At 44.0% G+C, this 14,955-nt stretch overlaps 2 protein-coding genes across 12 annotated transcripts in view; one reads left to right on the top strand and one right to left on the bottom strand.

Annotated features, from left to right (window-relative positions):
• SIX6 (SIX homeobox 6) overlaps positions 1-12,475 on the bottom strand; it is a 55,378-nt gene extending 42,903 nt beyond the window's left edge. Inside the window, exon 1 of the transcript XR_003856249.1 lies at positions 12,137-12,475. The gene's annotated coding sequence lies outside the window, so the exon portion shown is untranslated. The remainder of the gene's footprint in view (positions 1-12,136) is intronic.
• A 31-nt stretch (positions 12,476-12,506) lies between these two features.
• C4H14orf39 (chromosome 4 C14orf39 homolog) overlaps positions 12,507-14,955 on the top strand; it is a 702,704-nt gene continuing 700,255 nt past the window's right edge. For 3 of the 11 annotated variants that reach the window (XM_029598170.1, XM_029598165.1, XM_029598171.1), the window contains exons 1-3: positions 12,528-12,640; positions 12,736-12,808; positions 14,459-14,517. In XM_029598170.1, the coding sequence (XP_029454030.1) occupies positions 14,469-14,517 (49 nt within the window). In that variant the 5' untranslated portion in view covers positions 12,528-12,640; positions 12,736-12,808; positions 14,459-14,468. Of the gene's footprint in view, positions 12,641-12,735; positions 12,876-14,458; positions 14,518-14,955 lie in introns of those variants that run through there. The other 8 variants (XM_029598172.1, XM_029598168.1, XM_029598166.1 and 5 more) reach the window with 8 other exon arrangements.

Raw genomic sequence — 14,955 nt, forward strand, 5'->3', positions numbered from 1 at the left:
TGGATCTTGGAACTGGAAACATGTCGAAGATTCAGGAGAGGCCTGCCCAGAGGTATGCCCTACACAGCCACCTGTGGCTGGTCGCAGACTACGCTGAAGCAGAGCAGGTTCTGGCAGAGTCTTGGTCATGGATGGAAGCAGGCAAAAGGTACTCCAAAGCCCTGGACAGGATTCAAGACTCAGGATTCAAGACTCGGAATTTGGATTTCAGGAATAGACCTTGGCATTAAAAATAGGGGCCTTTCAGAGACTTGCACTGTAGACATGGAGACAGGCCTTGTACCACAAAGCGCCCTACACAGCCCCCCATGGGCTGGTCACAGACCATGACGGTGGCACGCCAGGAAAGGTGGACAAGCAAGGAACCTGGAAGCAGGGCGAAGAGCCAGAGGCAAGGACCAGGACAGGAACACGGGACATCAGGAACATCTGGACATGGAACATCGAACATCAGGAACTTCTGGACATGGAACATCAGGACTTCTGGACGAGTATCAGGCGGCGAAGGAGCTCCGATGAGGAACAAGACCAGGAACATCAAGAACATGGATCACAGAACCATCTGGACAGGAGCAGACCACGGAAGACCTTGACCGGAGAAGGGGAACATGGACGACCATGGAACCGATTCAAAGGCCCAGAGGAAGTGAGGCTGAGCCTTTTTATAGGGCTGGACTAGGGCAAGGACTGATGACAACATCGTTGGGCCGTGGGGCTTTTCCCATCGCTGGCCCTTTAAATGAAGTGGAGAGACACACGCCCACGCCTAGAGGAGCCCAGGAGGCAGGAAGTCAGCGGTGGCACCAAGGCCATGAAGGTAAGTGTCCCGACAGTGGCTCCATGCCGCGAAGATGATGTGGCGTCCCGGCAGCAGCTCCATGCCACAAAGGTTAAGAATGGCAGCGGCACCCCGCCACGAAAGAGAGGCATCCCAGCGGTGGCTCATGTCGCAAAGAGCTTCAGTGGCCCCTCCTGCCGCATAAGGCGGCGTTGGGCCATAAAGAGGGGCAGCAACGGACCAGGGGCGGCCTAGGCCACACAAAGGCATCGGGCAGCGGTGAGTGGAGGGCTGCTCGCGGGATGGGCTCCACGAGCAGGATCGTAACATGCACGAGTTTTCTATGTGGAATCGTATGAAAAGCTTTACTAAAATCCAAGTAAATCACATTGAGCACTCTTCCCTGATCCAATTCTCTAGTTACCCAATCAAAAAATTCAATCAGATTTGTCTGACAGGACCATCCCCTGGTGAGAATCCATGCTATCTCAGATTGAGCAACCCTCCAGATTGTAGATAGTTCACTATCCTTTCCTTCAGCAGATTCTCCATTAATTTTCCCACCACCGAGGTGAGGCTAACCGGCTTGTAGTTTCCAGCCTCCTCTCTACTCCTACTCTTGTGAAGTGGGATCATCACCGCTCTTCTCCAGTCTTGCGGCACCACTCCTGTTTACAGGGATCTATTGAACAGGTCCTTCAGCAGCCCTGCCAGCACATCTCTGAGCTCCCTCAGTATCCTGGTATGTACCTCATTCAGCCCCATGGCCTTGTTCACTTTCAGTTTTCCTAGCTCTTCCCATAAATTCTGTTCTGTAATTGGAGTTTCATCTATTCCACCCCCATCCACAGTCTTCTTAACTAGTGATGGTCCTTCTCCAGGGTCTTCTTTAGTGAACAGTGAATTGAAGTATTTAATATTTTGGCCATTTCTTCGTCTCTCTCCACACATTGATCTTTGTCACCTTTCATTTTGTCCTCTCTTCACCTCTTTGGCAATTCTTTCTTCTGCCTGACTTTTAGCTTTCTTGTATCTACCCAGACTTGGCTAGGCAAACCCAACGGAAAAGAAAGCAGTTCCTACTATTAAGACTGTTACTATTCTTATTTACGATGCTTCCTCTGGTTGTATATTGGATCCCTCTTTAGGGGACTTGGGTTATAACAGACATTTATTGTTACTGCCATTATTTTTCTCATGGAAATGGTATTTTCTTCTGTCTCCTTTTTTTTTTGCAAATTCAAATGTATTTCTTGAAATATATTTGGAGAAATTAAAAAAAAAATCACTAAAGCTGCCACTATTCCAAAATTGCAAAAGAAAATATATTTTTATTGTCAAACAAAGACCAGTTGCTAATTCCTTTACAATTAATATCAAAAACTTTAAACTGTTGCTACTATTAACAGATTTAATGGTACTCATAAAGTACTTTACTCCAAATCAAAGATACTGTGGTAGCAGTAAAGGCAGAGCCTTGAAAATGTGTATTTCTGTCTCTTTTGCTATCACATAATTGGAGAATAATTTTCTAATGGTGTCAGTTTATTGTCTGATAACAGGTTACATCAAGTACCCAATCTAAACTTTGCATTCATTTATCACTGTGCAGAAACTGAGATGTTACAAAGATTTTTTGAAAAGGAAATTGTATTACATTTTTTAAAAATATAACAAAATGAGAATGTATAATCCTGCATTACATTAATTTGTAATAACAAAGATCTTTTATCAAAAGGGGTAGATCAGGAAGTCCTAAATCAATAACACAAAGCCAACTTGAATATTTATGATATATATAGTCATTTATCAGAGAAACATTTTAAGTGACAACAAATATTTAACTAACAGTAAATATTTATAAACCATGCACAGATTTGCTTTAAAATCCAAACTATTATTGGCATGTATATGTCAGGCAGAATATTATCCTTCATATTTAATTTGGTATAGAATGTTTAATGAGTGGAATTAAAAATTAATAAATTAAATTAGGGTTTCAAAAACAGAACTAAGAATTCACTGGGAAGTTAGTAAGTGCCAATTTATGATTATTAAAGAGAAAACACACATCTTCTCCAGTAGATGGTGCAGACACCATTGCTTTACTTGAAGGGACAATTTGTTAAATTTCTTTAAGGGGAGAAATAGAATTCTCATAAAGCAAAACTGCACACTTGTAATAATTATTCTCTGATAACAGTTGATCAATATGTCACATTGATCGGGCTCATGTAACTGTTGCATAAACTACGCAGAGCTTTCCTTCAGCTTCTAAAAATGAATATCCTGATGTGAGTTTTTCCATGCACCCATGGTCTCACATCTTTCAGTTTTACATTTAGCCAAATTTGCTAGAGATAGAAAGAAGAGGGAGAGAACTACTTCCAATGGGGGGATGGGTGAGCTGGGTGACTAACTGATCAGTAATTATCACAAATTACCTATTACAGGTGAGCAATTTTGTTTTGTTTGATAACAAGCATACCAAGAAGTCACACTGATGAGACTAAGAGTTGTCTTCAACAAAAACAGAAGAACAAGCCACAAGATTCGCCAATAGGCAAAAAAGTTTTGTTAGGGGAAAAATACAGTTTGTCTTGGGAAGTAGTCACCCTGTACACCCAGAAACTCTTCAACATAATCAAGTGTCATAAAAAAAAGTTGTTTCTGCTGGAGATTCAATCATCAGAGGAACCAATTTGGGAACTGATTTTGATGGGGACACAACAGTTAATGCCTTCCAGGATCCTCAGCTAATAGAAATGCAAACCAGGTGGTCAAAACAATTATAGAAGAAAGTAAGAACTCCGATATTAATGTTAGCGTCCATCTGGGGATCCATGACCTCACTAGAAAGTGTCCACAAAGTACAGAAAGATTTCCAAAATCTAGGGAAAAAGATCAGACACATGGCACAAAGACTATTGCCTTTTCAAATATAGATCTTTTCAATGCCTGGCTCAAAACCTGGTGTAAAGAAAGTGGTTTTGGATACATTGGAGACTGGGACCGTGTATGGAGCAATAAAAAAGATTATATGGTAAGGATGGCCTACATTTGTTTATGGCAGGAAAGAGGATGCTAAATAAAAAATTACATTATCAGACATTTCAACTAGGGAGCGGGGGTGGCAGGAAGTGGCCAGTGAATTTGGCATGACACCTCCAAGCAAAATAGGGGAGAGAAAGTAACAAAATTAATTAGTTCAAAAAAGCAGAAAAGGTGACTATGAAGAGCAGCTGGAAAGCTTTGACTACAAATGCTCAAAGTCTGGGCAACAAAATCCTAGACCTGCAGGCCCTAATAGTGGAGGCCACTCTCCTGGGCGCACGATTCAGTAAAAAAAAAAAATTGCTAATGAGGGCCCACGGTAAAAGGAGGCGCCAGGGACACTAGCGCGTCCCTAGTGCCTCCTTTTTGACAGAAGCAGCAGCTGTCAGCGGGTTTGACAGCTGACACTCAATTTTACCGGCGTCTGTTCTCGAACCCGCTGACAGCCACGGGTTCAGAAAACAGACGCCGGCTAAATTGAGGGTCCGTCTTCCAACCCACGGGCCGAGGGCAGATTTAAAATTAAAAAAAAATTTTTTTTTTAACTTTTGGGGCCTCCGACTTAATATCACTATGATATTATCACTATGATATTAAGTCAGAGGGTGACAGCAAAGCAGTGTTTTCTGCCTTTCTGTACACTTTCCTGGTGCTGGCCTTTGGCAGGCGTTAATTTCTGAAAGTAAAATGTTGTCTCCAGTTCCATTATTTTCCCCACACCCCATCATATTTGGAAGGTTTAACTTTCAAAGCAAAAGTTATGTGTTCATGCGCAGCCAATTCTGAAACATTTATCCAGTAGGGCACCTGAGGAGAAGTCTCCAAAAATAAATTATAGATATCTTCCCTGCATGCAATAAATAAGACATCAATTGTTTTTCATTTTTTGAGAGAACTTGGTCTTCCCATCTATTCAACAAAATTAATTGGGGGGAGAAATCAAATGGTAGACTTATAATTGCCTCTATTATAGCATTTCCACCCAAAAATTATTTGTCTTCTCACAATCCCACCACATATGGAAATAAGTTCCTACTGCTCCACATTGCCTCCAGCACCTAGAGCTAGAATTGCTAAACTTTGTAAAATAGATGGGATATCTATAGGCAGGATGCAATAATTTGTACATCATTTCCTAAGTTTTACTACAGATTGATAAACAAGGAAGAGAATACCAAATAAGCTGCCAATCCGTATCATCTAATTGAGCATCTAAGTCACTATTCCATTTATCTATCAAAGATTGACTTTTAGTCAAGTCACTATCACAAAAAATAATGAAATGGTAATTTTTTTTATCAATTTGGGACCTGCAAGAGGCTGTCCATAAGGGGTAGATTTTAAAAGGAGGATGTGCGGAGTACATGTGCGAACATCCGATTTTATAAGATGCACACACAGGCGCGCGCATGTTATAATATCAGGGGTCGGCGCATGCAAGGGGGTGCACAATTGTGCACTTTGGGGTAGATTTTATAAATTTGTGCGATCGCGTACTTTTGTTCGCGCACCAAGCAGTAAAAGTCTCATTAATAGATAAAGGACGATAACATAAATTCCCATCTTCAGCAAAAACACTATCTGTGGCTCACTGTGCTAACCTTTTCTTCACTGATCTAGCTCCAACACTGCTCTCTGCATCAATGGTGGGGGTGGAAGGAAATTGGAATAAAAAAGTTACCAATAAGGTCCCTGAACTCAGTGGTTGGGGTAATAGAAAGGTATGGGAAAATAAGTGTGAGAGCTTGCTGCGCAGGCTGGATGGGCCTGTTGGTCTTCTTCTGCCGTCATGTCTATGTTTCTATATGGAGCAGGCAACCTGGGTTAAGAGGGCCTGGCTGTGGGCGGCACACGCTACACAGAGTGTCACCCATCCCCTCAGTGGTAGGTGCTGATGGCACTCAGGTGGACCCGGATGGAAATAGTCTGCAACCCTGACTCTGAGAGATGCCAAAGGTAGTCCAGGAGCCGAGGGGTGGGACAGGTGAAAGGGTCGAGACCCTGCTCCAGACACCAGACCGAGAACCTCCTCCAGTTCAACAGGTAGGACTTCCGTGTGGAAGGTTTATGAGAAGCCACCAGGACTTGTGAGACGTTATCTGAAAGGTTGAGGGGCTGTAACACTAGCCTTTCAACATCCAGGCTGTGAGGGCCAATGACTGGAGGTTCGGGTGGCGCAGCCTGCCCTGATCCGGTGTGATGAGGTTGGGAGAAGTGCCCAGGTGTATGGGCTCCTGGACCAACATGTTGCTTAGGATCGGAAACTAGACCTGTCGCAGCCAATTCGGGGCTATCAGAATCATGAAACCTCTATCCTGCTGGAGCTTCACAAGGGTATTGCCTATGAGTGGAATCGAAGGATATGCGTACAGGAAACCCGCGCTCCAGGATTCCGCGAAGGCATCCACAGCTGGTTCTCAGTCCTCCCTGTATTGGGAGTAGAAGCGACTCACTTTGTGGTTCTGAGGGGACGTGAAGAGATCCACATCCGGCAGACCCCACCTGCAGAAGATCTTGTTTGCCAGATGGGTGGAGGGACCACTCATGGGGTGGAATGTCTGACTGAGGTGGTCTGCCACCACATTCTCCTCCCCTGCCAGGTATACTGCTCACAGGAGCATGGCATGTGACAGGGCCCAGGCCCAAATTTGCGCTGCTTCTTAACAGAGGAGATAGGAACCTGTGCCCCCCTGTTTGTTCACGTACCACTTGCTTGTCCATCTGTATCAAGACAATCTTGTGGGACAGGCGATCTTAGAACGCGTAAAGGGTGTACCGCATCGCCTGGAGTTCCAGGAAATTCATTTGGCATCTCACCTCGGGCCTTGACCACACATCCTGTGTGTGGAGGCAGTCGATATGTGCACCCCAGCTGATGTTGGAGGCATCTGTGGGTAAGGATCACCTGAGCAGAAGGGGCTGAAACTGAAGTCACCTTGCACACGTTGGCTTCTTGTGCCCACCAGGTGAGGGAGACCCTGGAGCAGCTCGGTTATCCGGACCAGTGCGGGGAGTTCCTGAGAGGCTTGGTGCCACTAGGAACACAAGGTCTACTGCATCATTCTCATGGCCCGGCGAGCCATCGGGATGATGTGCACTGACGCTGCCATATGGCCCAGCAGCTGCAACAGTAGGCGGGTGGAGGCCGTTCGTCGGTGGCGAATGGACCGAGCCAGCCCCATCAGGGTTACCACACGATTGCTGCGGAGGAATGCCCTGGCCACTGTGGTGTCCAGGTCCGCTCCAATAAAGCTGAGCTGCTGGGATGGTGTCGGCTGGGATTTTGGATAATTGATGAGAAACCCCAGAGACTGGTGCACTCCGAATGTAGAGTGCAGGACTCAAAGGGTTCCTTCCCTCATGGAACTCCTGATGAGCCAATCGTCCAAATATGGGAACACCTGCACTGCCTTGCGGCGCAGATGTGCTCCCACCACCGCCAAGCACTTGGTGAAGACCCATGGTGAGGAGGCGAGGCCGAAGGGAAGAACCCTGTATTGAAAATGCTGCTGGCCTACCACAAAGCGCAGGAATTTCTGATGAGGCGGAAATATGGTGAGAGCAGAGCCAGTCCCCCTGATGAAGAAGGGGAATTAAGGTGCCCTATGAGACCATTTGAACCACTCTCGCCTCAGGAACTTGTTTAAGGCTCGGAGGTCGAGGATGGGATGGAGACTGCCTGTTCTCTTTGGAATGAGAAAGTACCTGGAGTAGAACCCCGGGACCTGCGGGTGCAGGGAACCGGTTCGACGGCTTTTGCCCACAACAGGGCCGAGCGTTCTAACTCAAGGGTCTTTGCATGCTCCACAAGGCCCCACCCTGGTGAGAGAGGGGTATCTGATGGAATGCTGAGAAGATTCAGATGGTAGTCCTGTTTCACGATGGTTAACACCCATTGGTCGGTTGTGATGGGGGTCCAGCAGTTTGCAAATAGGCATAGCTGGCCCCCAACTGGTGGGTTGGGACCTGTGGGCACTGGGGATAGGCTGCTGCTTTCTGCACCAGTCAAAATCCCACCGCAGGGCCGGGCTAAGGTGCCCATTGCTGGCGTGGATGGCCTTTAGGGGTAGCCCGGGCCGGGCAAGCTCGAGAGGCCGGAGGATAGTATCTCTGGTGCCTATAGAACGGCTTCCTTGGGTCTCCATGCAGCGCCTTATGGGTTGCTGAAATCGAGACACAGTCTTCTGTGTCTTCAGAAAAGTATATACACTTGTGAGTATGTAGTTTAGGATATTATTAGTTGATAGTTAATGTTAATATATTAGATGGGGAAAAATTTTTTATTTTTGTTTGTGTCTTACTGTTTTTAAAGAATAGTCATTGATAATCTGTATTACAGGCAGTGTGGGTACCGACGAGTGAATGGAAGAGTCAATATACTGAAGAATTGAGTCCCTATGAAGGAGTAGTGGGTTAGTTAAAATCGTGGTATAAACTCAACCCCTGAGGAAGCTTAAGTGCGAAACAGGGTCCTTGTCGGGATTGAGAATACAAAGGATTGAGAACACACATGTATTGAACACGTGGGATTGAGAATACAAAGGACTGAGAATATACATGTATTGAATACGAGAGGAATATTAATGACTGCTGAAGGATTACAAAGATTCATACTTTGGAAACATTGATATTGTACATGTACATTAACCATACATAGGGATTATTGTCTCATATACTGTAATTCTTGGTTTTGTTCAATAGGTATTTAGGGAAATGTGCAATATGGTGGGGATTTTAATAATAGTATGATTGGTGTGAGTGAAGGATTAGTATGTTTTATGGGACAGTTTGTTATGTTATTTATGATAAATGTTTTTCTGGGAACTGTTGGGTATCTACACTATGTTAAGAAACAGTTGATGAATTAATAATAAAAATTAATTTAAGAATAATAAATTATGTGTAACATTTTAATGCTATAAGTTTATGACATATGATTATGTGTGGAAGAAATATATGCAACAAATTTACTTATAGATTAATAGTACATTTATGAAGCATTTAGACAATTATTAATGAGCAGATTATGCTTTTTCATGTCCTTAAGTGATATTTGACATTTATTAAGTTAAGGATTGTGATTTACCCTTGTTGTTGTTACCGTATTGGGTCCTTTAATTTGGCCGTGTCCCGGACCTTGTCTCCAAGCAGGTATTTACCTGTGCACGGAAGGTCAGCCAGCTTCTCCTGGACCTCAGGGCGGAGGCCTTAAGCCAAGCCCAGTGCCGGGCACCAATACTGACCGCCGATACCCTTGCGGCCATCTCAAAGACGTCATCTCAAAGACGCCTTGGATCTTCTAGAATGATGGACTATGGCACTTCTAGGTTAAAGCATCTTTGCTTCAACCCATATACTCCATTGTTTTTTCTCAATTATTATCACCTTTTACTTCCTTCCAGCTATATAAGCTTTCAAGTTTTTTCTCCTTGTTGAATGTAACTTTGCCTTATTCACCTCTATTGTTTAACTTACTTTAGTTACGCTCCAGTTATACCCTTGTTAATTGTAAACCGATCCGATATGGTTATTACTATGAAGGTCGGTATAAAAAAGTGTTAAATAATAAATAAATAAAAAATAAGCCGCTCGCACTTCATGCTTGCCTGCCTCGAACCTCTTCTGCACTATGAATTCCAAGCCCTCTTGGAACTGCTGCGGTAGACATTCAGCAAGCTGCTGGACTTGCTTCCAGAGGTTATGGTTGTATCAATTCATGTATAATTGATACGCTGCTATCCGGGCAATGAGCATCACCCCCTGGAAGACTTTGCGGCCTAGGGCATCCAATGCCCTTTGATCCTTCCCCGGAGGGGCAGAAGAGTGAGTTTGAGCCCTTTTGGCTTTCTTCAGAGCCGACTCCACTACCACAGACTGGTGTGGGAGCTGGCTTTTCTGGAATCCCAGGGCTTGTTGCACCAAATAAACGGCATCCATCTTCCGGCTGACTGGAGTGACAGAGCCTGGATCTCCCATAACCAGTAGAGGAGCTCAAGGAGGACCTCGTGCACTGGGACATCCTCATGCTCAAGGAGGACCTCATGCACTGGGACATCCTTTGGGATGTCGACAAATTGGAGGACCTTCAACATTTTATGGCGGGCGGACTCCTCAGTCAGCAGCTGAAAGGGCTCTGCCACTGGTATGGGGGCTGGCCCGGGTGGTTGCTCAAGGCCCCGAAGGCATGGAGCATCGTCTGTTGGACCATGCGGTCCAACACCCTCCCGAAATTCAGACGTAGTGAGCGCCAATGAGGGAGGAGAAGGCAGATGGGGCATAACCAGGGCCTCCTTGGGGGTCCGCAGAAGCTTGGCACTCAACACCAGAATCAATGTGGAACGCCCTGGGTCCCCGGGCCTGGAGGAGGACGGGGGCTCCTCGCCTCGGGGCCACTTCAGAGGAGCTGCAGCCAAGGCTGGTACCCCTCCGGTATCGGTGATGACCGTCGGTGCCGCTGTCTGTGCTTCCCTCGGTGCTCGGCCTGGTCCTTCTCTGGCGCAGAGGAAGACAATCCTGAGGTCTTGGATTGGCCCGTCGCGGGCGAGGGGCGATCCCCCGTGCTTTTCATCGCAGCACGGGGGAAACATACATCCACACTATTGTTATTACATTTCCTCCAAGAGCAAAAAGTGGTTTACTTCTTCGCCTTTTCCTAGTAGGGATACCTACATAAGTAAACAGCAAGGGAAAAACAAGCAGCACAAAAGACAACACTCAGCAATTAAAATTGAACAGCCACCAACTCCAATAACTTCGAAACCTCCAACTTCTAGTCCAGAGCTCATCTAACACTATCCAATACTAACAAAATGGCCTTGGAAGAAGCTGCTTTTTATTTCCATGCAAGAAGAGTGTCCAAGAAAACAGATGGACATCTGTGCATCACCAATCACAACAGGTCAGCCTAAGCTACTTCTATCAACCAAGGGAACACTGCAGCATTTTTCAAATTAGCACTGGGTTTTACTGCTGTTTTTAATCACAGTTTTCTGCATGTTGGTTTTAATGCTGGTTTTTAGCACACTTTTTGGGCTTACCTTGGATTTTTAGCACCAGGTTGATTTGCATACCATTAGTTTACAGCACTGAGCAAGGCTACATGTTTTTAAAAAACAGTATGAAAAAATAGGCTCTAAAATTGTGCACCATTTTGGTGCAGGTATATTGGCCCCTATATGCAATTCTCATTTCCCTTTCTCTTCTCCTTTTTTCCTAGTATTTATGGGGGGGTGGAGGCAGCAGCTCTATTTCTGTTTTGAACTCTCTCTGTTGGTCTCAGAATGGAGTTGGCCACATAGGTCATGGCATGACCAACTTTTGTCAGTGCAGAATCCAAATTAGCAGGATCAACTGTGATTCAGCAGGATAATGGCCACACAATTAGTTTCCTGCTGTAGATGATAGGGAGCCAGCTCGAGCAATAATAGCCACGGTTGCTAACATGGCTGTTGATCTAATTGCAGCAATTGTTTGGGCCCTTCCTCTTCTGACACATGGGTCTGAGGGTTGCACTTATAACCATGCAATGCAAAGCACATCAATGCAACAAAGTGGTCCATGTGCAGGGGAAGAGAAAGGGTCTGATGAGCTTCTGCTTCTACTGTTGGATTAGTATGCCTAGATTGGCAGTCAGTGGGGAAAGGACTGATGCACTGGTTGATGGATGGCAAGAGGTAGGAATAGGGGATTGGAGGGTGGCAGTATTAAGGCATGGGAGGAATCAGAGAGTTTGTGGGCTGTTTGTGTGGTGGGTGGGGCAGTAGTAGAAAGGGCTTGGAGTGAATGTCTGAGTAAAGAAATGTCAGAAGAATAAATGAATTGGAAGGGGTATATGTAAGTGAAGAGATTGGCATTGGAAGGATGTGTGTGTAGATCCCCATTCTCTTTCCCTTCATGTTTCTTCTCTTCTACTTGAGATTCCATTTTAATTTCTCTCCTCCTTCTCACCCTGCAGGCCCCTCCCCCTATTCTTTAAGTCCTTCCTCCTTTCCCCCTTCTCAGCACCATCATAACAATCTCCCCCCCCCCCCAACATAAAAAGAACAAGCAAGATGAGAACTGGGGAAGAGGAGTAGCGGAGAGAGCGAGGGTGTGGCGACAGGGAAGAGAGAGAGACGGTTTAGGGCAGTGAGACAAAACCACAAAGGAAAAGAAAGCGGGAGGGTAAGGAAGCTGGGAATGAGTAGGAGGTAGGTAGGTTGGTTAGTTTGCCCACCCCTTCCAGCTAAAAGGGCATTCAGCTACCCGTTCTTTTCCTTGTATCTTTATCGCTTATGCAGTATCTTTCGCCAGCTCTCTTCTTACATTCTCTCCCCACTTCTTCCAGAGTCTATCATTGTCTCCCTGTTCCTTCCTCATTTAATGTTTCCAGTCCTTTCCGGGTTCCTTCTTGGTAAGCGCGTTTCCTCCTCTCTAGCTGTCTACCAGAATGGGCTCTATGTAGGCAACTACTTTGCAGTCGAAATAGACCTTCCTGAGCCTAGCGGCGGCGTCTCCTCTCCTCTTTAGTGCTGCAAGGAGAGAGAGAGAAGGGTTTTCTCATGTTCGCTTTAAGAATCGCTACACATCCTCATATGGCATTCGGTCTCTTCTTAAACGCGCAACTTCGGGTTAAAATCCAGCAAACCCGCAGGGATGTGGGTAGCCCCGCCCCCTCCCCTAGGCAGGTGTCAATCACGAAGGCGTTATTCATATAACGGCTATCAGAAGGCAAAGCCGTTATATGACTAGGATTTCATTTTCCCGCCCTTGAAGGTCGGCCCCCTTTGATTGACTCCAAGATCATGTTCCAGAAGCTTCCGTGTTTTTGTAAAATAGTAGATGTGTTGGTTACTTGCTTTTTTAATGTTGATTCTGATTTAGCTTGAACCGAAGTTCAAAACGGTAACCGATTTGTGTTCCAGCAGGGTCGCGCCAGTACTTGAATAACAATTTCGGGAGAAAACCAAGCAAATGTGAACCTTTGTGCAGGAGTGGGTAAATACAGGGACACCTGAGAAATAATTCCATGTTATTTTGTTTAAAATGTCTGTTATGTCTACAGGTATTTGCTTTTATTCTTAGGTGTTAGGTTTCCAAATCTGAAAGTCAGGGCAGCATATACAGCGACTTCAGTAAGGTTCTGATGTAATAGATGTATTCTAAAGAAAACAACCTTGATTATTCTAGATAAAACATGATAAAGTGATCTAACATGGGATATGAATAACATTGGCGTACAAAGAAAATTCTCAAGTTCATACTGTCAAAAGAACCTCTAGAATCGAATTTCTTAATTTGTTTCTTCTTGAATAGCAGTTTTTCCATAATTATCAGTACCAGAATGACCACCTCATTAAAGAAAATAGGTATAGCAGAAATATTAGAATAAAGACTTGCATAAATTGGTTAGAAGTGCAGTTACTTGGGAATCTGAAACACATGCACTCTTATGCCATTTTAATTGATAATTTATACAAGTGTTTTACAGCTCAAAAACATTATAATAGAAAATTGACAGTTGGGAGGTGGGAGATCTCATGTTGGTATTTGGTTTGCACACTTCTAGGGAGACTTTAGCACTGTTCTTCCATTCCTTGGAAGCATTAGGTAGGAATTTCCATTTCAACAAAAAGTAATGTGGGAAATGGGCACGGTCTGCCCACCTACACAATATACATCAGTGAGCTGGAATTAGATGAGAGGCAGCATGACTGTTACTAGAAATAGTGCACCAAGGAATCATGTGGTTATATTGAAAAGGAACCACTGAGTGTATAATCTTATAACAAACCCTACAAAACTCTATGCATGCATACTACACACTTTTAAAGTACATATTATGCATATTGTACATGTGGATTTCTTTAGAACACTCTCTGGGTCTAATTGCCTTACCAAGTGAATCAGATTGAAGGCTTTCCTATGACTTTTTTCCATGAAAAGCGAGAGTCTAGAACCCCCACAAAATAAGTATTAAACATTTTGAGATGTGAGAGAGAAATATATATATATTTTTGTTTTTACAAATTGTAGTACCAAAATATTAAGGCCTTAAAAAGGATAGAGTTAACTTGTGTTTGTAAAACTACACATAGGGAGAATAATTTTCAAAAAGGCTTCCATGAGTAAAGTAGTGCTTTACCTGCAGAAATGGCATTTTTGAAAATTGTACTACAGAAACACTTGTAAAAGGTGCATACATCGTGAATGCACTTAGTTTGAGGGGAGAGGTGTTCCATGGGGTGGAGTCTGGGCAGGGTTGGAATTTATGCACATACCTTTTGATTTTAAAAAATATAAGCATAAATTCTCTCAGCAAAACTACTTGCACAAAAGAACAGGAGTGATGTGCATGTTGTTTTATTGGGATCATTTTCAAAGCATATTTATATGCATAACTTTGCTCTGAAGGTTGTGGATGGGTGAATAGTAGTTTGAAAATTTATGCAGGCTATTAATAAAATTACCCCTTAAAAGACTAGCTACATTATTTCATAGTACATTATGTACAAAGAAGATTAAATATACATGTCACTATAATTATCACTGTATTTGTAACTTTTTGGAAATCTGTCAAATTAATGTGTTATGTGTTACAAAACTTATTTTTAATTTCCAGTAGTTCTTCATTTTTTCTTTTAATAGAGCATAAACAATGAATGATAAAAGTTTAAGTAACTTGGATAAACTACTGCTGGAACTTGGTAAGTAACTGGCTTACTTTGATAAATAAGAACATTTAGACACTAATATAAGCACAAAACCAACATTCTTCTTCAGCCAGACCATTCCAGATGCATGGATTATGCCTCCTAACCAGCAAATGAAGACAGGGACTAACAGGTTTCCTGACATCACCCTGTATAGGCTCTGGTGCTGACCTCACCTTGCCAGTATTCTCTGTTTCCAGCAGATAGCAAGGATACTGTGCTTGTGAGCTGAGGCCTAGTTAGGTGTGGTGAAGAAGATAGAAATTTGGATGGCAATTCCTGAGGTAAAAGTCTTGTATTCCTTCCCTCTGTGAACACAGCCAGTGGATCAGGGTTTTTCCTGGCTATGGTCATTGGAATCATCCCGCTTCTCCCTCTCTCTTCCCATGCACTTTTGCAGTTTCTCCTCCCCTTAAAACAAAAAAAACTAAA

Source organism: Rhinatrema bivittatum, chromosome 4, assembly GCF_901001135.1.
Source record: "Rhinatrema bivittatum chromosome 4, aRhiBiv1.1, whole genome shotgun sequence".
NCBI classification, from domain to species: domain Eukaryota; kingdom Metazoa; phylum Chordata; class Amphibia; order Gymnophiona; family Rhinatrematidae; genus Rhinatrema; species Rhinatrema bivittatum.